Source organism: Conger conger, chromosome 12, assembly GCF_963514075.1.
Source record: "Conger conger chromosome 12, fConCon1.1, whole genome shotgun sequence".
Classification (NCBI taxonomy): domain Eukaryota; kingdom Metazoa; phylum Chordata; class Actinopteri; order Anguilliformes; family Congridae; genus Conger; species Conger conger.
Window position 1 is genome coordinate 29227576 of NC_083771.1, and position 20475 is coordinate 29248050.

The 20475-nt window shown below is 45.1% G+C and overlaps 2 protein-coding genes across 2 annotated transcripts in view; both read right to left on the bottom strand.

Moving 5' to 3' along the window:
* Positions 1-562: 562 nt before the first annotated feature.
* Positions 563-16977, bottom strand: LOC133142436 (collagen alpha-2(V) chain-like). The gene is made up of 18 exons (XM_061263652.1): positions 16928-16977; positions 16214-16267; positions 15562-15615; positions 15231-15284; positions 15022-15075; positions 14199-14252; positions 13859-13912; positions 13662-13715; positions 12766-12819; positions 11599-11652; positions 11141-11158; positions 10400-10453; positions 9854-9916; positions 8352-8517; positions 4951-5060; positions 4486-4566; positions 3777-3959; positions 563-3034 (listed from the first exon to the last, which is right to left on the bottom strand). Exons 8-18 carry the CDS (start codon positions 13698-13700, stop codon positions 2885-2887), a joined length of 972 nt encoding a protein of 323 aa, XP_061119636.1. The 5' UTR covers positions 13701-13715; positions 13859-13912; positions 14199-14252; positions 15022-15075; positions 15231-15284; positions 15562-15615; positions 16214-16267; positions 16928-16977; the 3' UTR covers positions 563-2884.
* Positions 16978-17065: 88 nt separating this feature from the next.
* The window catches only part of LOC133141554 (collagen alpha-1(I) chain-like), a 32708-nt gene continuing 29298 nt past the window's right edge, over positions 17066-20475 (bottom strand). Inside the window, exons 32-37 of the mRNA XM_061262123.1 lie at positions 19701-19754; positions 18709-18762; positions 17994-18047; positions 17524-17577; positions 17160-17267; positions 17066-17074 (exon numbers count right to left, since the gene is read on the bottom strand). Coding sequence (XP_061118107.1) covers positions 17066-17074; positions 17160-17267; positions 17524-17577; positions 17994-18047; positions 18709-18762; positions 19701-19754 — 333 coding nt within the window. The remainder of the gene's footprint in view (positions 17075-17159; positions 17268-17523; positions 17578-17993; positions 18048-18708; positions 18763-19700; positions 19755-20475) is intronic.

Consider the following 20475-nt stretch of genomic DNA (forward strand, 5'->3'; position numbering starts at 1 on the left):
CCCACAGTCCAAAGACATGCAGGTTAGGCTGATTGGAGAGTCTAAATTGCCCATAGGTGTGAGTGTGTGAGTGAATGGTGTGTGTGCCCTGCGATGGACTGGCGACCTGTCCAGGGTGTATTCCTGCCTTTCGCCCAATGTATGCTGGGATAGGCTCCAGCCCCCCTGCGACCCTGTTCAGGATAAGCTGGTTAAGATAATTGATGGATGGATGGATGGATGGATGAATTTTGGATTGATTATGTAAGGTTCACCTTAGTGTTGGTTGAGGTCTAGGTGTTGACATGTGTTATTTAGATCATTTCATCTCATTCACATTATTTTTACCACAGTGACTCAATTAGTTTCTAAAACAATTAGTAAATTAAAATAGAATGACTTCAAAACCAACATAACTCTTATAATCCCTGTTGATTTAAACTTAATTTGTATGCATGAAATTACTTGTGAAAACCATGCAGGTCTAGGAGGTGTAAAATCAAGTCTAAGTGTGTGCTCATTGGCTAATTTAGGATTCAAAGCACAAAGGTATAGTGAGATAAACAAACGAAAACAAGCCAAATGAGTAAAGTAACTGTTTATTGATATGATACATTGCTGTGAATTCAAGGATGAACCTTTCAAAAAACAAAAAACAAATGACCAGCATATCATTTCATAAAAAAATATTGCAGCAAGTATGCTAATAATACAAAAAATAAAATTGACTGGAAAAAAAAATGCTGTATCAGGTAGCACCAATGGATTAGTCTCAGCCAGCTAAGTCAACCATATTCAAAACTGATATGTTCCCACTTATAATGTGTACTCGGGCTTGATTTCAAGGTTCACTGAAACTATGCAACAATGTACCAGAAGGGAAACCTTGGGCACATGGTAGGTAAAAAATGACAGTGGAACAGTTACTGATCTTATTCATGTTCACTGCAGAAACAGTACTGCTGGCTGAACAGAACAGTGGACACATACTTAACAAGCAAAAACAAAATGGCCTGCAGCCTTTAAGAGCGTTTTTTTGTCCAAGGTTGCAGGTATTCTTGCTCAGTGTACGACTGCACTGACTACAGCAATTCCAGCAGGAGACAACGAGATGTGTCTCTTCTGATTAGCCTTGATGGGCAGGAGGCTGAAAATGGTAGGTACTTTGGAGGTTTACGATTCCCTGAAGTCTATGTTAACTGAATTGTTGGTCAGTTAGCAAAGGAGAAATGTGTCAGCATATTTCATTATGAAGCAAATATGAAATACCCTGCAGTACAAACACAAAAGACTCAGCCCCATCGTTGCTGAGGTGTAACATTTATAATGTCGTTACAAATTTTGTCAATGTTGTACACAGCTGCTGTTATTTTGAAACGTGCATTCGTTTAACAGCGTAAGTTGTTTAACCTGAGATCTCCGCCGTCTACCCCCAGTGTCTCGGAGTACCGCAAAGCACCATTTTAACACACATTTCCCACAGGTCAAAGACCTTTCTCAGTGACCATCCCTAAGGGTTTCAGCAGAAGAAAGATGTTCTGTTGTGTTCTCTTGTGATAGCCTTCCTAAGAATAATTATTCTGTGTCTTGTGAAGCTGCTTCCTGGGAATTCGGAATATGGATATGGATTTTTAAACATCCTCTGATAGAGGAACATATCCATTCATATGTTCCTATGTCACTGGCACTGGAAAGACAGGAGCATAATATTCTGAAAACTCTTCTTACTCTTGTGAATGCCAGCAACATGAAATGGGAAATACCTGTCAGGTAGGGAATGAGCTGCAAGAGCAACTTATTCAGTTTGAGTTTTCAGAGTGTGGCCGGGTATTCATCCTATTTTCGCATTAGGTTAAGGTTAAGACACTGCACCAAAGATGGGCAACCCTGGTCCTGGAGGGCTGCAGGCTGTGCTGGTTTTTGTTTTCACCTTAAGATCAGCAACCGATTCAGACCCAAGAAACCAGGTGAGGAGAGTTAACTGTGTAACCAACTGCTTTCACTGATCAATTAAGTTCTGAGTAACAACGAGAGCCAGCATACCCTGCGGCTCTCCAGGACCAGGGTTGCCAACCCCTGCACCACACTTACTGTTTGAGTGAACTGAAGAGAGTAAGTTGGGCACCAGTTTGTTACTTGTGAGATTTTCAAACGTAAGTCAGTTACCGAGAGACTCAACTAACCGACAAACCCTTAAGGGAGGTAGTAGTAGTGCGCATCTGAGAGAATATTAGCTGTGTTCTCTTGCGCGGGAACACATTGTTGAAGTTGTGCAAGATAAGTCTACCATACTATTAGCAACAGCTCTCAGGGCCTTGAACACATGAACATCAAAGTCAGTGTGAGCCGATTAAGTAAAAACAAAATAAAAGAAAAATGACTGTACAGCATTTATACCACTGCTATTAAAAAACCTGGATTAACAAGAAAAAAGTACCATTATATATGAAATCAAACCAAAAAAAAAACACAAAATATATAAATTAGCAAAATGTTTCAATATACATGTCTCTGTAAACACACCAAAAATTCAAACAAGCAAAAGTAAAGGCAATAAAAAAGGTACTGTAGTCCTTCGAGAGAACCCATTCCTGTTAATGTTGCCACTCTCATAGGGAGTCTTAAATACGAGTAAAATGTGAGACGACTGTACAGTACAGTACAGTACAGTAAGCCCGGTGAGAAGGGAGAGAGCATGGTCCTGCTAGCGCAGCTTCCTCTCGCTGGTGACGAACTGAAACAAGGAATTATGGGATAGAGGAGTAGAGATTCCCTTTGTCCCTTGCATTCTCCTGGCTTCTCCTGGTCCAGTTTGCAGTGGTGTGTGGCCCTGCTGTAAGGAGAGGTGTGACCGCTGGGGGAGTGAGCGCGTTGGGTGGGTGGGTGTGGGAAAGGGGGACCCTCCTTAGCTGAAGCACACGGGCCCGATGGTGAAGCCAAACTCCTGTGTGAGGCTGCCGTTGCCCAGCACCGCCAGGTCCCGGATCGGGAGCAGGTCCAGCTCCTCGAACTGAAACGTGGACTGCTGCGGCCCAGAATCCCCTCCTTCCACGGGCTGCAGTGCCATCAACAAGGAACAACAGCCAAGAATGCATCATCGACCAGATCTGGGCTGAAAAGACGCTTAATTGCCCAGCTTGCATGCTGAGACACTGTTATTCTCTGCAGCACTGCTGCATAGTGAGACATTGTGTTTGCTTAAGTGATTTTAATTAATATCCAATGCAAAGCCAGTAGCTGTAATTACACATAATCACAATACAATTAAAGCTTTTCATTGAAACTACCAATGAAGAGCAGCCTTTTGGCTATTTTGTGTAGAATACATAAATTTCAAAGTTATTTATTGTCCCTGATAAATAAATACATACTTACTGTGATTGTTAGGTTGCATTCAGGTCTACTTACAGTATTTATTCTGAAGTATTTCTAATACTGTTCACATGTCAACTTAAAGGGGAAGTTAACCTAAAAATGAAATTCAGGTATATTTCCATTTGCCAAAAGTACAATATGTATCCATCCAGATAGTTTCACTGAGATTCAATGAGTTTTGTACAGTAGATATCCACTGCAGCTCATCCTGAGTAAATGGGAACTCCTTGAGCTCTCTCGTATCAGGGTGAGCTGCAGCATTTCTAGGTGAACTGCCCCATTAACCATGGTGGGTTTCATCTCCCTTCCCTAACAACCTTTGCCCCCTATGGTTCTTGTGTTTTATTTGGCAGAAACACATCCGAGTATGAATCAGTGGAGTTATATGTCATGAATTGGAAAAGGTTGGCAGAAGAACGCACCACACAGTCCCTCAGGGCGCCCAAGAAACTCTGCCTGCGTGTGTCAGCCAGGAACTTGATCTCTCTCTCCCCCGACCCCAGCCTGCCGCCCTGGCCACAGGAGAAGGTCACTCTCTGTGTGGCTGAGTGGCTGTTCAGCCGGAGGAACCGCATCTGGACCACACTGGCACCTGGGTACTCAAACTGGGACAGGACAGGAGATGGAACAGGAGACGTAAGAAATTAGAGGGCTGTGTGAGGTTTCTTTTTCAGAGAAAGGCAGCAGATCGCAGAGAGTAGGACATATACTAAACCAAAAATAGATAGACAGATATAGACACTAAATCCTGAGCAGTGGTGATGGTTGAGGTGAGTTTCCCCCTCATCACTGTAAGCTCTTTGAGTGTTTGAGAAATTTTATTATCTATCTATCTGAGGTGCATTCTCGGATGCAGACACGTTTTTGCTATGGTTCCACCTTGAACACTTGGAAGTTTACTCTTAATAGTTTACATTTTGTGAAAATATGACATTTTCTCTTGTTTAATCGGCATGCCAGGGCTAAAACCTGGAAGCAGCAAGTAACATATTTAAGAATAAGACTCAAAATGTACAGAATAACCCTGTTCTGGTCGTGCCAGAAGCCATAGTAACAGCAACCTGCAACCAAGCATTTCAGCTGTAAAGCAGCTCCTGTTTTGAATGCAGCCCTGCAGTTTTGAGAGCCCACCTGGAAGCCCCTCTCCAACGCGCTCAGCCAATGGAAAGAGCTTTCCGTCCCGGAGTCCTTCAGCCAAGCTTTAATGGGCACCTGTGGGCAGACAGGATTAGCGCACTCATTGGAGAGCATCGCTGAAGTGAGGCTCTCCGCTCATGCAAATAATTCCCCCTGCCTCCCCACGGCAGGGTAAGACAAGAGTGAAATTACAGAGTAGCATGTTTCAAAAAACATATGCAAATCCAGACATGACGCCTTCCAAACAGCAGTTCATTAGTATGCACTTTAATGCTGCACTTTCAGTGTCAGACCTGCAGATTTGCATAAACGCCCAACGCGGAATTGTATGGGAATGAGTAGATGCGTTGCCACTTGTGAGCCTGAATCAGTAAATAGCACAAGTGATTTGTGTTATGTAAACGTGAACATTAGTCTCTCCGTCGACTGGCCTGTGAACATGAGGTGGCTGACCTGTACCTGCTCTCTCCTGGGTGGGACGCAGGTCTGCCCCCCGGCTGTGGAGAAGTTACAGTACACCAGGAGGGCGTCCACAGGGCTGCCCAGGTTTGGGTCGATGTAATACATCCCTGAAAAGACAAGAGCTCTCCAGTCAGCTGCACAGAACCCGTGTCCTCTGTAATATGACATCATACTGTCATTTGTGCACAAGAACTCGTGACATACTACATAGCAAATTACAATGCAGCAAGACGAGAGAATTTTACAAACCAGGGCATAACATCCTTCATGACACCAGACACAGCTCAACCTGCACCCACTCATTAAATCCTGCTGAATCTGCACACAGGAAATGAGCGCTGCCCTTGCACAAGCCGGCACACGGTAAACGCAGTTGTTGGCTGGTTCGTCTAGTTAAAATAGCGCTCTGGTGTGTGAACGGTGCTCACAGCCTGGGACAGAACCCTGACTGAGTGCCAACTGTGTGGCTGGCAGAGCGTTGCTGTGACTACACTGCTCCCTGCATGCTGCCAACCACACAGATGGCATCCGTGTCTCTATTCCTTAAAAGTCCTGAGAAGTGTTTAAGGCAAGGCGTGTGGTCCCGAGGGAAGCCCACTGCCACAGCACTGTCTCAGCTGCGATGGCCCCTCAGGCTGCCGCCTTCACCGCTTTCTACTCGTCTCAGTGGGGCAAAAGAAATTCAAAACTGACCCATTCTCCTTGGAAAAAAGGAGGAAGTACTTTAACAGCAAGCGTGAGAAAAATAAAGTCTTCAAACGCTGGATTTTCCGACAGCGGTGTTGTGTCGGTGAGCAGGTGTTCAGGCTTTCACCATGATTTTGCTTGTCAGTCCATCAATCCATCGATTAAAAAATGAGAAGCCTGGGGCCCGCGGGGCACATTACAGGAATGAGAGCATTAGTTATCTGAAGACTGTCATGACTGATTACCAAGCCCTTAAATTAATATGGGGCATTTGCTCTTCATAACACCACCGTCCAATTGCAGCCTTCATCCTCAGTACATCGTAAATCACCCTAAGTGTCCAATTCAGAAAGATTAAAGCTTGGTAACTGGAGCTGAATTGTGGCTGGTACACAGGGGAACCCATGTCTGGGTTTGAGGACCCTGCGGTCCCTGTCCAACACACTGTGGAGCAGTCCTTCCCAAATCTCCGGTTGGGTCATAGGACGAGTCAAGGATGGTTCTGATATGAGGACTGCCCTACAGAGGTAATGAAAGTAAAGTCATGTAATGCAATGTTAGTAAAGTAATGTTATGTAGAGGCAGCCTGTAGTGTCGTGGTTAATGTAAATGACTGGGACACGCAAGGTCGGTGGTTCTAATCCAGGTGTAGCCACAATAAGATCCGCACAGCTGTTGGGCCCTTGAGCAAGGCCCTGAACCCTGCATTGCTCCAGGGGAGGATTGTCTCCTGTGTAGTCTAATCTACTGTACGTCGCTCTGGATAAGAGCGTCTGCCAAATGGCAATAATGTAATAATGTAAGTAAAGTAATGTAATGTAAGTGGAAAGTGTCCTTATGTAGCCACGTACTGTATGAGAAAACTTGAAGTATATAATGCACCTTCCATTGACGCACCAATAAAATCAAACAGTTAGCTTGGTACATGCACACAATTGATGACACACAACACATATGTATTTTAACTTCATATAAGAACAAATCAGGCTAGATTTTAATACAGGAATGGTCACAGTAAAATGCCATCTGTAGCTGTAGCATCGTAGTGTAGTAAGCTGTACACGTGGATAGCATGGAGAAAACTGTCAGCCACTCACATCTGAAAACATCTGCCAAAATGTCATGTAAATGTACAGTGAATGATTTTGCTAATTCAGTCAGGAAAACCCGTAATTCGGAACCTCTAAGGTAGAGAGTTGTGGGAGAAGTTTGGAACTAAGCAAAGAAAAAAGGCTGCAGTGCACATCTAACCCAAGTAGGGTACAGGTGCTGCACAAAAGACAAAGAAAGATTTATGCAATGTTTCCACCGGCAAGGACTTTACCAGGCTTTGTTTGCCAGATGAAGACCTTGCCAGTGGAAATGCTGCATAAATAAACCTGTGGGAATTAAAAAATACAGTGGGCAGGAATCTATCCTTTTTCTCTACAAGTTTAGAACTCCCACAGACACATGCTGGTCTGTGCTGTGTGACTGTAAGGGTGAACGGGGGCACTGGTCTGTGGTGTGTGGCTGCAGTGACTGTAAGGGTGGTGTGTGGCTATAGTGACTGTAAGGATGGTGTAGTTGTAGTGACTGTAAGGGGGGTGTGGCTGTAGTGACTGTAAGGGTGGAGTAGCAGTAGTGACTGTAGGGGGGTGTAGCAGTAGTGACTGTTAGGGTGGTGTGGCTGTAGTGACTGTAAGGGTGGAGTAGCAGTAGTGACTGTAAGGGTGGAGTAGCAGTAGTGACTGTAAGGGTGGAGTAGCAGTAGTGACTGCAGGGTGGTGTGGCTGTAGTGAGTGTAAGGGTGGTGTGGCTGTAGTGACTGCAGGGTGGAGTAGCAGTAGTGACTGCAGGGTGGTGTGGCTGTAGTGAGTGTAAGGGTGGTGTGGCTGTAGTGACTGCAGGGTGGTGTGGCTGTAGTGACTGTAGGGTGGTGTGGCTGTAGTGACTGCAGGGTGGTGTGGCTGTAGTGACTGTAGGGTGGTGTGGCTGTAGTGACTGCAGGGTGGTGTGGCTGTAGTGAGTGTAAGGGTGGTGTGGCTGTAGTGACTGTAAGGGTGGTGTGGCTGTAGTGACCGTTAGGTTGGTGTGGCTGTAGTGACTGTGAGGGTGGTGTGGCTGTAGTGACTGTAAGGGTGGTGTGGCTGTAGTGAGTGTAAGGGTGGTGTGGCTGTAGTGACTGTAAGGGTGGTGTGGCTGTAGTGACCGTTAGGTTGGTGTGGCTATAGTGACTGTGAGGGTGGTGTGGCTGTAGTGACTGTAAGGGTGGTGTGTGACTATAGTGACTGTAAGGGTGTGTGTGGCTGTAGTGACTGTTAGGTTGGTGTGGCTGTAGTGACTGTGAGGGTGGTGTGGCTGTAGTGACTGTAAGGTTGGTGTGGCTGTAGTGACTGTGAGGTTGGTGTGGCTGTAGTGACTGTGAGGTTGGTGTGGCTGTAGTGACTGTGAGGGTGGTGTGGCTGTAGTGACTGTAAGGTTGGTGTGGCTGTAGTGTAGTGACTGTAAGGGTGGAGTAGCAGTAGTGACTGTAAGGGTGGAGTAGCAGTAGTGACTGCAGGGTGGTGTGGCTGTAGTGAGTGTAAGGGTGGTGTGGCTGTAGTGACTGTAGTGAGTGTAGGGTGGTGTGGCTGTAGTGACTGTGAGGGTGGTGTGTGGCTGTAGTGACTGTAAGGTTGGTGTGGCTGTAGTGTAGTGAGTGTAGGGGGAACAGTAGCGCGGGTTCTGACCGCTGGGGAAGCTGGGCTGGCAGAGCCACAGCTCCAGGCAGGTGGAGGCTGGGTACTCCTTGGTTCCGTCAGGCGGGTCCAGCAGCAGCCTCAGGTCCCTCTGCAGCGAGTCCAGCAGCGTCTGGATCAGCGGGTAATTGGGTCTGTCCGACACGTACATCAGGTCCTGAAAGAGGGGCCACAGGGGGGAGGCTTGTATAGAACATCTCCTTTACCTTTAAGAATGGGAGCCTCAGGAGATGTGGCCCCATTATGTTCCTTTTTACAATTTACATATTCTTACATTTATTGTTGTTGTTGTTGTTGTCTGGGAAGCATTTTACAACTGCAGGAAATAGTAATAATAATAATAATAATAATATTAATAATAATAATATTTGGTAAATAACAATTGTCACACAATTATAAATAATAATAATTATGATTGTTACTATTATTATTATCATTATTATTTTTAGTGCTAGCACATTACTACTAAATATTTTTTCTGACAGTAAAACTAGGAGACTGAGCCACATACTGAGAGTGTGTCATTGAGCACAGACCGTGAAGACAGCTGAAGAATGGGTATTGGGACAGAATGTCCTTAATGTTTACTGGAGGCAAAAAATAAGTATGACAATAAAAAAACAATATCATTACTTACAGGAAATCCATAATGCATAATTTAAGAGCAGGGCTTCGTTATTGAAAAGAAATTGCCTCTGTACTGCAAGCTGCATGCATCAACAAGATGACACCTCTATTGGTCTCCAAGGAAAGATCTAGATTTCTGAACCTGGCCCAGTGGGAAACTAATTGCACGCCTATCCATTCATTCATATTTCGCATACATCATCATCTCTGCTGTTTTTAATTAAGTCTATAACCGTTTTAACTGAAAACGCTATAGTGCTCCCAGGTTAAAATGTCACAAGTGAAGCATTATAGATCATTTTGCTTTTGGGATTTGGAGCAGGCAATGATGTACTATTGATATTAAGAGAAATAAATGTAACTAATACCCAGTGTGCTATAGAGCAAGCAAACTCATGCATACACAAACACACAGCTAGAATGTGTAGCTCCACTCAAGATGAATTACCAACAGTATATGCACTCAACTCTGGCCAGTTAATCACAAAAAGCCAATAAATCACATTGAGGTCCTTTTGGCACAGGAAGCTGTTTATAAATGACTTTTTAGGAAGGAAAAAATACAGAGAAAACTTTTGGGGACCCTTCTCACACATGCTATTGTACTAAAAAACAAAGCACTTTTATTTGGAAGCAAAACACTTTATACACATAATACATGTTCCTCCTCAGGGAAAGATTAAAGGAACACACAGAAGACAATCAACGTTGTCAGCAGGCAGCAAGGTCATGTGACGGACACCATCAATTAAAACTGAATGCATCAAACCACTCTGGTGTGGAAGACTTCTTAACAAAAAACAGTGAACAGTGAGCCAAAGCAGCCTCGTAATTATGTGACAGTTTGCTGAACAGGGGTGAGTTACCTTTATCTTTGTCAGAGTGAGGTTCACTGAGGGCCCCGGTGGACCGGGGGGGCCAGGTGGCCCCTGAAAAATAAATCCGTGCAACGTGTCAGTGATGAATAATGTCTGTACCTCCGGCAGCAGTAGACCAGGGAGGTAAAGCATTATACAGTCCTCAAAAAGGCCATTTTGACAGTGAACATGGTGATTCATGATGACAACCTGTAGCTTCATGATACAGTTATAGACTAAGACTATTCTATACTGCAGACATTTCAAAGTTCTTTGGTGGAACAAAAGAAAAGCACTCAGAAATTCAGGAGGAAAAACAGTCTTTGTTTGCTCCTATTGTGGCTACGGCCTAGTTGCTATTCAGTCTAGTGTGCTTAATGAATTCCAATAACATAATTTTCAGTTCAATCCTACGGGGGAAAGAATATTCAATGCAAAATACATGGAGTACAGCATCTTATTAAATGCTGAGAGTATCTTTGCCTACAGATGGGCCACAGCTGGGTCCTTTGTGATGTCTCGCGGTGTGAGAATGAGCTTATCACAGAAACTCACAGGCAGTCCCCTCTGACCAGCTGGTCCTGGCAGTCCTTCAAACCCTTTCAGGCCCTGTGAAACCACATTTTAAAAGGACGCATTAAGCATGAAAGTCTCCCGTTTCACAAAGCGCACAAGACCACAATGCAGCGCAGTCTGATCTGATGCCTTTCGCACAGGTCGAGGAAACCAGTCATTTCACGCAGTCCGCTTTAGGCCTGCAAACGCACTTTCACTAAAAGGCAACTCAAGGCTACTCCATGCACCAACACCTGGCTGCAGTTAATCTTGTTCTTTTTCCCTGGTTCATGTAACCATACACTGCACAGCCTTCCCCAGAGCTACTCCAACTCCCAAAATGCACTGAGGCAAAGAGAATTCAGGAAAATGAACTTCCGTAACTGTGCTTTCAACCAAACGGCCTCGCAGTGAGTGTGTCCCAATCATCAAAAAATTCATCCTCCTTTTCACCCAACATAGTTCCAGATAGGAGAAGGAGATGGAGAGGAGGAAAGGAGGATAATCTTTTTTGTAGTATTGAGATGCACCCAGTGGTTCAGCCCAATAGCTGATATACTGTAGGAAACTGCCTGATCACTTTCTGACATTTTAATGTAATCGCCATTCTTAGGCTGTGATGGTACAATTTCATCATCTTTTGCATCTTTGGAGCAACACAAAAATCACTGTACCAGCTCCACTGTTTTGCCCCAGATAAACAAACCCTCCCTTGAAACAGTGGATGTGCTTTTAACATACCTTTTCTCCAAACAGACCCTGTGGGAAGAAAACAAGATGGGAGTCAGTGCTGTAGAGCTCTACCCCCGCCCCATCTCTTATTCCACTGTCATATCGCATACAGATCTACAGAGCCCTCATTTCCTCTGCCTGCCTCCAGGTCGCCCCGATCCCTCCTCCACACTCCCCTCGCTTAAAGAAAAACACTGCATGCTGTGATCCGGTGGAGAAGACGGATCTCCTCAGGTCAGCTGCTCCCCAGCCCCATCGGTGAGTCTTGGTGGATAACTGCCAAGGAGCTCGGTGACCTAATGAGTTTACCTGGGTAACGGGCCTGATTAATGTCTGGGTCCTCAGAGGAAAATCAATAGCCATTTCACAGGGTCATTACAGAAGGGCTTCACCGGGAGGAGGAGGATGAGGAGGAGGAAGTTGAAGTGAAAGGAAAAGGAGTAGGAGGTGAACGAGGGGATGCTTACAGGTAGTCCAGGCATTCCTGGGTCTCCACGGTTACCGATGGGACCGATGTGTCCCTGTGGAAAAAAGAACAGCAGTGAAAGCTACGCTCAGCGCTGAAAGAGATGAGCAATTATCATCACCCCTGCTTTAAAACCCACTTTTCCCCTTTCCGTCTCTCTCTCTGGAGTACCCCATTGTACTTATATGAGCATCTCTTGCCACAACATCCTGTGTTTACTGGACGGGAGTGTGTGGGGGGGGGGCGAGTGGGTGAGTACTCTCTCTCCTCCAGGGTGCAGACTGCCAGACGTAGCTTCTTTGATGGCGTCTAACCAAGCGTTCACAGCAGTGAGGTTCACCCCCGGTCATCACTGCAGCGAGCACTGCTCAGGAGCCTATACCGTAACACGACGTGTGCCTCAGTATCGAGCCGCAGGTCGACACGCACTCTGCCTTTCTGAAAAACGTCCTCCATTTTGTGCCCGGTACGGTAAAGGGCTCCAGTTTGCATTTGTTGTGCAGCGCTCACGCTGCCTCTCGCAGGTTTTCACGGGGTCACTGGAGAGCATGAAATGGTGGCATTTCCATAAGCCGCCCCGCTGCGATGGCCTTTAAAACGCATCACTGTGAAGTTCAATCCCAGAATGCAGCGCAAGAGCAGCCATCCGAGGTCACAATACGTTTTCGAGACTGCAGTGGCCTTTTTGATTAGCGCCTGAGTACCGCAATAAGCAAATGCGTCCATGCATTAGATTTGCCTAAGCTGTCGCCTCCTCACCATTTTGACTGAGTAAATATATGAGCCCTGCTCTGAAATGAAAATGCTACAGGGACAGGACTATATGCTGCTTTCAGGGAATATATCTGCTGGTTGAAGAGGCTGATTAATCATCGCCTTCGCATTATTCATACGCACTAGTCTTGCCAGGGATAAATAGAGCTGTTCATCACAGTCATCCTTGAAAGTTCAGGCTAATTTTCCATAATATTTTTGTGTTTTCATAGAGCGCTTTTAAAAGCTTGGGGAAATTTTCAGAAAATGGCTCCATTTGGTTTTGTAAAACGTTGTGTTCTCTGGTACTGTGTGACAACCTATTTACAGAACTGTTTTGGCAGAAGAATAGAGATTGACAGTGACAGCCTTTGAGGAATATAGACTGACAGCTGTTGCAGTGGCGTTGCGTTACCTGGTCTCCCTTCAGCCCAGCTGGTCCCACTTCCCCCAGAGTCCCCTGGCTGCCCTGAGATGAACACAGACTGTCAGTCAACAACACAGCCATCACCTCACAGAAGCTGAAGGAGTCTCTCGCTCTCTCTCTCTCTCTCTCTTTTCTTTCTCTCTCTTATTTTCTGTACATGTGACCCATTTATACAGCGGGGTATTATTCTGACACAAGCCAGGTTAAGTACCGGGCTCAAGGGTACAATGGCAGCACTCCAGTTGGGAATCAAACGCACAAACTTTTGAGTTACTGTCCCAGCTCTCTGGCCATTATGCCACGCTGCCAGTGCTCAGCTATTAACAGTCATTACGCTCAAGTGCAAGGTCGTATTTCACAGCCGAAATGTTTAAAGAGCTTTGTGTGGGGGTGTCACTCACTGTCTCTCAGTCTGGCAGGCCTTAATAACACTGCACTCTCTCTCTCTCTCTCTCTCTGTCTCCCTCCATCTCCCCACCCTGTCTCACTCTGTCACTCTGTTCCAGCCTCTCTCCTTCTCTCTCTCTCTCTCTCTCCTCCCACCTCCCTTCTGTTTCTCTGTCTTCCAACCTGCTCTTCCAAAATGCTTTGTTGGCAAAGCTTTACATAAACACATTACATTAAACAAAAGAAAAAACTACAATACACGTTATGAATTAATTAGCATAGCCAAATAATAATAATAACTGTAAGAAGATTGACCATTCATGAATAAAATCTCAATTTTACATAAATCATTATGGGTCACAACTGTCACTCGGACTGTGGCAGGTAGCCATAGCCTCTCTCTGTCTCCATCACTCCCCTGTCAGGAAATGGTATATCAGTACTGGCATCAGCCATACTGCAGATGTTGCATGTGCTATTCTGAGCACCGGGTATACCTTCAGACCGTCTCCTCCAGGGGGCCCCGGTGGGCCCATTGTCCCTTTCTCCCCCTGTTGAGACAGAGCGACTTTCTGAAAGAGACACAACCTGACAGAAACCATGCTCTAATCGCTGAACAAATATAAACTCGTCAACAGAAAGTATTTATATTTGCTGCTGTTGCTATTTGGTTTACCCAGTCAGTCAGTCATACCTCTCTGCCTTTCAAACCAGGATCCCCCTGTTCCCCTCGTAAGCCCGGGATACCCTGTGTGTGAGAGAGAGAGATAGATTATCTCTGTCATTCCATCATATAATATATAGGATCTCCGACATGGAAAATGAATATGTATAATATATACAGTAAAGCTGTGCGAGTCATAGGCTCATAGCTAGTAACATCAGTTGGCATGATTGCCAAGGAAACAGTTTTTGATGTTTCTGGTTTTCTTACAGTATATGCATGTTCAGATGAACTTCAAATAGTTTCACTATCTTATGGCCATGAGCCTTCCCCTGCCCCCCTGTACACAGCAGAGGCAGGGCAGACTTACGAAAGGTCCCTGTCTCCCAGGGGGTCCCGTCACTCCAGGCTCCCCTTTCTCTCCCTGCAGGAAAACCCAAAAAAGGGAAAACTTTACCGGGAAGGTCGGGCAGTGTGTAATTCAGACAATACTGAAAACAATTCAACACGTCAGTAATGAATGAAATCAAAAACGGTTCAAGCCAACAACTTTCCACACAATGGCAGACACTCTCAGCCGTCACCACAGAAAACAATATGGATGAAGACAGGAACTAAATGATTTACAAACGTAAACTCATGTTTACTTCCCCTGCACTGAAATTTTAGACAGTCTTTAAATCCTCAAACAATATGAGATGTGCAAATGACACTTTGGGACGTGAAGAGACCAAAGAGGTCAAAAACAAATAACCAAGCCTGCCCATGTCAGGCTGAGGTCTAACTGACATCACCAACAATGCGGACAAATGTGATATAGTGGCACATTGCCTCACTTGGTATTGCTTGCCTTAATGGTCCTGAGGATCGTGTTATACAAAAATGTCTTCTAAAGGAATTCCTGATATGACATATAAATACTGTGTTTGCACACTGAGGTAATGTCAGCAGTGAAGCAAGAATAACGTGCCGAGAAAACTCTACCTTGTGACACATGCGAATTTCATTAGTCGGCAACACAATAAAATGATTTGGCAAAGATGCCCTTTAACCAAGAAACAGTTGGATCATTTGCACAGTTGACTTGCGATGAACAGGCCAGCTGCAGAATGAAACATTAAATAAGCGATGGCTGGTGACCGTAATCCCACACGTGGGTAATCTCAGTAATCTTGACCCTCCCCAAACCTGACCTTTCCTCCTTTGGGTCCTCTTGCACCCCGCGCTCCAGCCTTCCCTGTTTTCCCCTGAAGGAAAACGATACAAATGAACGAAAAGAGCAAGAACGTGTGCTTTATTTTTGTTCGCGTAATCGTAGGTATGTAACAGTCAGAATCAACATAACAAAATGCAGGGTAGCACCTTTAAAAAATGTATTAACAGAAACAAGGACATGTCTTACCCTCCGTCCAATGTGACCTGATTTTCCCTGACGTCCACCTTTGCCATCTTCCCCCTGAAACACATGCTGGTTAGATCTGCCTGATTCCCATAGAACTGCCTGATTCCCATAGATGCCTTTTAAATGTATGTGCTAATGATCAGACTGAAGGCATGTGTTCATTCAATAGGTGTCATTAACTTTGACCAACAACTAAATGCAAGCACAGACACAGTTGTGGATGACATCTGGCATGAATCTGCAATGCCAAATGAAGAAAAATAAATGGGAAAGAGAAAACACTCAGAAAGATCGTTAAAATGATTAAGTCCAATAAAAGTTTAATTTTCACCTTTTCTCCCTTTGGTCCCTGTCTTCCTGCAGGCCCTGGGCTGCCAATGGAACCCTGGAACAGCCATTAAACATGTGATGTCACTGGTCAGTAAAGCACAGTTATTATATTTATATATACTTTGTTGAACCCCGTGGGGTAATTTGTCCTCTGCATTTGACCCATCCTAGTTACTTAGAAGCAGTGGGCAGCCACAGTGCAGTGTCCGGGGAGCAATGTGGGATTAAGGGCCCAACGGCTGTGCGAATCTTCAATGTACGTAGTAAGCTCCTCTGACCAGGTGTACTGTGGTATATTTACTGAGCAGTCTCAGGTTGAACACCTTACTCAAGTGTGAAACAACGGCATCATTCCTGGGCCATAAACCTCCAGCCACATAGTCTACAGATCCACTAGATACTCACCTCTGTGCTCATAATATTAATAATTTCTCCCCTCAACCGTTGAAGCATAAAATGTTCCAAGTCTTCTGACAGTTTGTTCGGGGAGTGACAGAGAGAATGGAAGAAATGTCGGAGCTGACTATCTGGTGAGTCTAAAGAATCTGTGCTGTGTAGAATCTCCTGGCCACAGCTCCAAGATCACACTGCTTTTCTCTCCCAACTGTTCTTAAAAAGCAGTTTCCATGGAAATGGGAGATGGGCACACTGACCTGGGCTCCTGGTGGTCCTGGAACCCCCCGAGCGCCTGCCTCACCTGGCGCCCCCTATGGGTAGGAGGAAGACACAACACATAGATTCAAATCTCTGGAGCACTCTGAGGAAACAAGCCTCTGGTGGAATTTAACTGAATCCCACCCCACCCCTGCCCACCACCCAACCACTGTCTGTCACAGCGATTCTCACCCTAGCTGGGAAGCCAGAAGTCTCTGCTGGTTTCTGTTGCTCAGGACTTAATCAACCAAATAAAGTGGCTGATTACACATTTACCGCACCTCACCGATTTCTTGTGACCACAACCGTTTGTTGCTTATTGGCTGGAAACCAATGGCGGCAGACCCTGCTGCTCCACAGTACCGGCAATGAGGAGCTCTGCTCTACTGCTCCCCGGTCAAACAAGTAAGCGGCCCTCAACAGCCTTGGTTGAAACATATCGATTAATGACACGATCCCCTCTAGGGAGGGCCAGTGGAGCCGTTTCTCTGCTGGGTATTATTAACAGCGGTCACAGCAGGCTGAACTGTGCGTATACGGGCGGAGCAGCAAAGTCAGCACGGAGGTGTCACGCAGACGGGAGCTGAGTAAATCATCGGCAGGTGGAATTAAGTCACGCGGAAAGAGAAATGAAAGGAAACGGCGGTGGTTTCTCCAGCGTCCTGTGAAAGGACAGGCAGCGGAGGGCCGGGTGGAGGTCCAGTCGTTCGTACCTCTAATCCAGGCAGGGCAGGGGGCCCTCTGATCCCCGGCAAACCCTCGGGCCCCTGAGGAGAACAGACACAACAAACGGATACGTGTGACCTTTACCAGCCTTCACAGACGCGCCTCCTGTTTCACCCCCCCCCCCCTCAGCAGGGCTGTTGAACAGGGGCCAAATGTTGACAGGGCTTTATGCACCGTGCGCAGCCTGCAGAATGAGGGGACTGAGAGCCCTGGACTCACCTCCTCTCCCAGCTCCCCTTTCTCCCCCGCCAGTCCCTTAGCCCCCTCTGGCCCCTCCAGCCCCTTCAGACCAACGGGCCCCCAGGGCCCCCGCTTTCCTACGGCCCCCTGGGGCAAGAGAGCATCGCAGGGTTAATATCACACACAGGTAATAATAATAATACATTATGCTACTACTACAACTATTACTACTAATAATAATGAAAACAGACCACTGCTAGCTTAAACTCACACCCAGGATCCAGACAGTACATATAATATTATATTTTGAACTGTATTTGAATATATTCCTTTGCCATGAGTGCGCGCCCTGGGTCTGACCGGTGCAGCGTAAGTGCCCGTGGCGTGATGTTTAAAAACTCACCCGCCGACCCGGGTTTCCCCTGGTGCCCTTCAGCCCTGCCTGCCCCGCCACGCCCTGTTAGAGAAACAAAATGGCAGCCCCAGAGACGGAGATCAGAATCGCATGCCCAGAACAGCCTCTTGAGATGAAGGAAACCCAGTATGCCATGAACACGAGGAAGTGCAAATTAATTCTAATCATCATTAAAATCATTAAAAAAGGCTTACTGACATGTGTTTATAGTCCTTAAATTTGGGTTTCAAAATATGCACTGGACGGGCCGGCACTCATTGCCACAGCCAATGGTGTTTCAACATCAGCGCGTTCACAGAGAAAGGGGCGGGTAAACAGTGCTGTGGTTTGAAGGTGTTTGTTGCTGCAATTCCTCTCTTGACCGTTAGAAGTCCGGAATTACCTATTGTAACTTTAAAATATGGGAATCCGTAATTGTGCAAGTGACTGACAAGCAGTCTGTGGGAGGAAATCAATACCTGAGGCCCTGGGACTCCAGAGGGGCCAATTAGACCACTTGGCCCCACCTCCCCCTGAAAGACAGCACAGCACACAGGACAAATTACAATCACTATGGATCACTTTGCTTCTCACAATTTACAAATGCTTCATACTCAAGGGGTGATGCTCATTTCATCCTCCAATGTGTATTGTAGTGTGTGTGTGTGTGTGTGTAGTGTGTCATTACTTGTGTGATAACTAGGATGGTATCCTAGCTGCTTTCATTTGGTTATGTAAGCTGTTTATTGTGCTGCATAAAATTTTTATTTTAGATATAATACATTGTCAGATTAATCAAATAGGCCCAAATCACTTTGTTGTAGCCTTAGCACTTGAAATTGTACTTCCCTCCAGGGTCTTTCTGCACACTTGTCCCTGGTTATGGGTATACAATTTGCACTTTGTTATACGTCGCTCTGGATAAGAGCCAAACACCAATAATGTAATATCATGTAGTATTCCGTTGGGTGATGCCCGGCAACCATTTTGAGCCAGAACACTCACTTCATTCCAGGGTACTGACATAGCACAGGCCCAACCATGTTACAGTAACTGTGTTTAGCTCAGCACTGATAACAACTGTAATCAAAATGTCCTAGTCCTAACTGTGATAGCGGAAACCCATTTTGGGGAGTACATTTTGGCAGTGTGCAGACTGCACTTTCCCAGGTCTGCACCCCGACAAACAAATACCTTTAGTCCCTCAGGTCCGTCGGGCCCTGGGAGGCCCCGGGGCCCCATAGCCCCCTGGAAAAGAGAAGGAATAGTGACTAAAAAAGAGAATCGAGTGCCTCCAGGCTCTCCAAACAACACCTAACAACAATATGCAATAGCTCTGGGCCAATCAGACACTTCTGTTCCACAGCTCAAGCAAACACAATTAATGAACCAGGTCCATAAAATGGCAGGTCCAGAGTAAAGTGACAAGCTCATTTGATGCCTTTCCAGAAATCAGGTACAGGAAGTTACAATGTTTTTCATTTTCCCTGAATGGTTCCTACAATATTCTCATTTGACCTGGCAATTCATTTTTGTCCCCTGAAGGGGACATGAGTCTCAGGTCCTAATGTCAAGAACTGCTATTCTGCTGAAACCTACACAAGGAACATTTAAGAAAAATAATGAATATTTGTAAAAATATGTTTTTGTCATCGAAAACAACTTTTTTAAGGTCAGGTCTCTCGGGGCCACAGTATATAACAAACATACAATGCGTGTTCTAACAGATCTGCACGAATACTGCATTGTTTAAGTTGCTGTGATGGCCGCGTACTGTTAATCCTACAACACTTGCACATCCCTGAACATGAAAGTTATTAATATATTATTTAATCTTCTGTGTTTAAATGAAATAAAAATAAAAAGACACAGTAAAAGCTGTGCGGTATTTCATAGTTCATTAGTTGACACAATTAGAAAATACCCAAACTCAAACCACTTAAAACTAAGCTAAAAACATTAATGTTCTGTGCTATATATACTTAAATCTTTGCAGACTGTTTTACTTGTTTTTCCTCTAACTTTTTAAAATTGTTTTTAAATTCTAATTTACTTTAATAACACCTTTATGGAATGTCTTTCTATGTTTTATGTAAAGTGCTTTGAGTTGTCTTGTGTATGAAAATATGCTATGTAAATAAACTTGACTTGACATGTTAATATTTGTCCACAGAGACGGGACCTACCTCCAGTCCAGCCAGACCCGCGGGTCCGATGCCGCCCAGCAACCCCACCTGACCCTGTGTGAGACAGCCACGCCCGTCACTGTGCATCCCCGCCTTCCGGAAACATCATCACTGAGCAGCCCGCTCTCATCAGGAATAACAACACAATCCAGTTCCGCATCGCCGCCAGAGAACATTATTACTGTTTGCGGTGACACCACAAATTGATCAACTCCAATTATTCCATTTGGTTAATGAAAAGAAAATCTGACATGCCCCAAAAGCGTTTTTCAATTTTCTCTAAATGTACTGTTTAATCAGTGTCATTTAACAATGTCTGTTTTTCCACAGCTTTCTTACCCTGTTCTCATTCATATTCAAATTTTGTTTATTTTATTATAGCATTTATCGGTACTGTTAATTTCTAAAACTAAAATTGCTATTACTTTATAATAATAATAATAAAAATAAAATTCACTGTCATTATTAAGAGGTGCATCAGAAATGATGAATCATTAACAGACCTTTGCAACATGCTCATGTTCTACGGGTCTCACGGGTTATGACGTCGGGAGCTGGGTGGCCTCTCACACTTAGCGAGGTCAGACAAACGATCAGATGATAGCATAGACTATACGGGCCCCCACAAGGTCAGAAAAACGTCATTAGCAGAACCACCTCCTGATTGGTCAATGGAAATCTAAAAACATAGAATCTGCTCACAAGACCTCTCACACTTAACGAATTCAAACCTATCGCGCCCAATTTATTTTTAACGTCAATAAACAATTGTGAG

What these genes read in the sequence shown, in the direction of transcription:
- LOC133142436 (XM_061263652.1), bottom strand. Translation starts at nt 13,700, where the DNA reads ATGGGCCCACCGGGGCCCCCTGGAGGAGACGGTCTGAAG. An exon ending in TCACTCTGACAAAGATAAAG is followed by an intron (nt 8,518 to 9,853) that starts GTAACTCACCCC and finishes CCCCTCTTTCAG; the next exon opens with GACCTGATGTACGTGTCGGA. An exon ending in TCCCACCCAGGAGAGAGCAG is followed by an intron (nt 4,567 to 4,950) that starts GTACAGGTCAGC and finishes GTCTGCCCACAG; the next exon opens with GTGCCCATTAAAGCTTGGCT.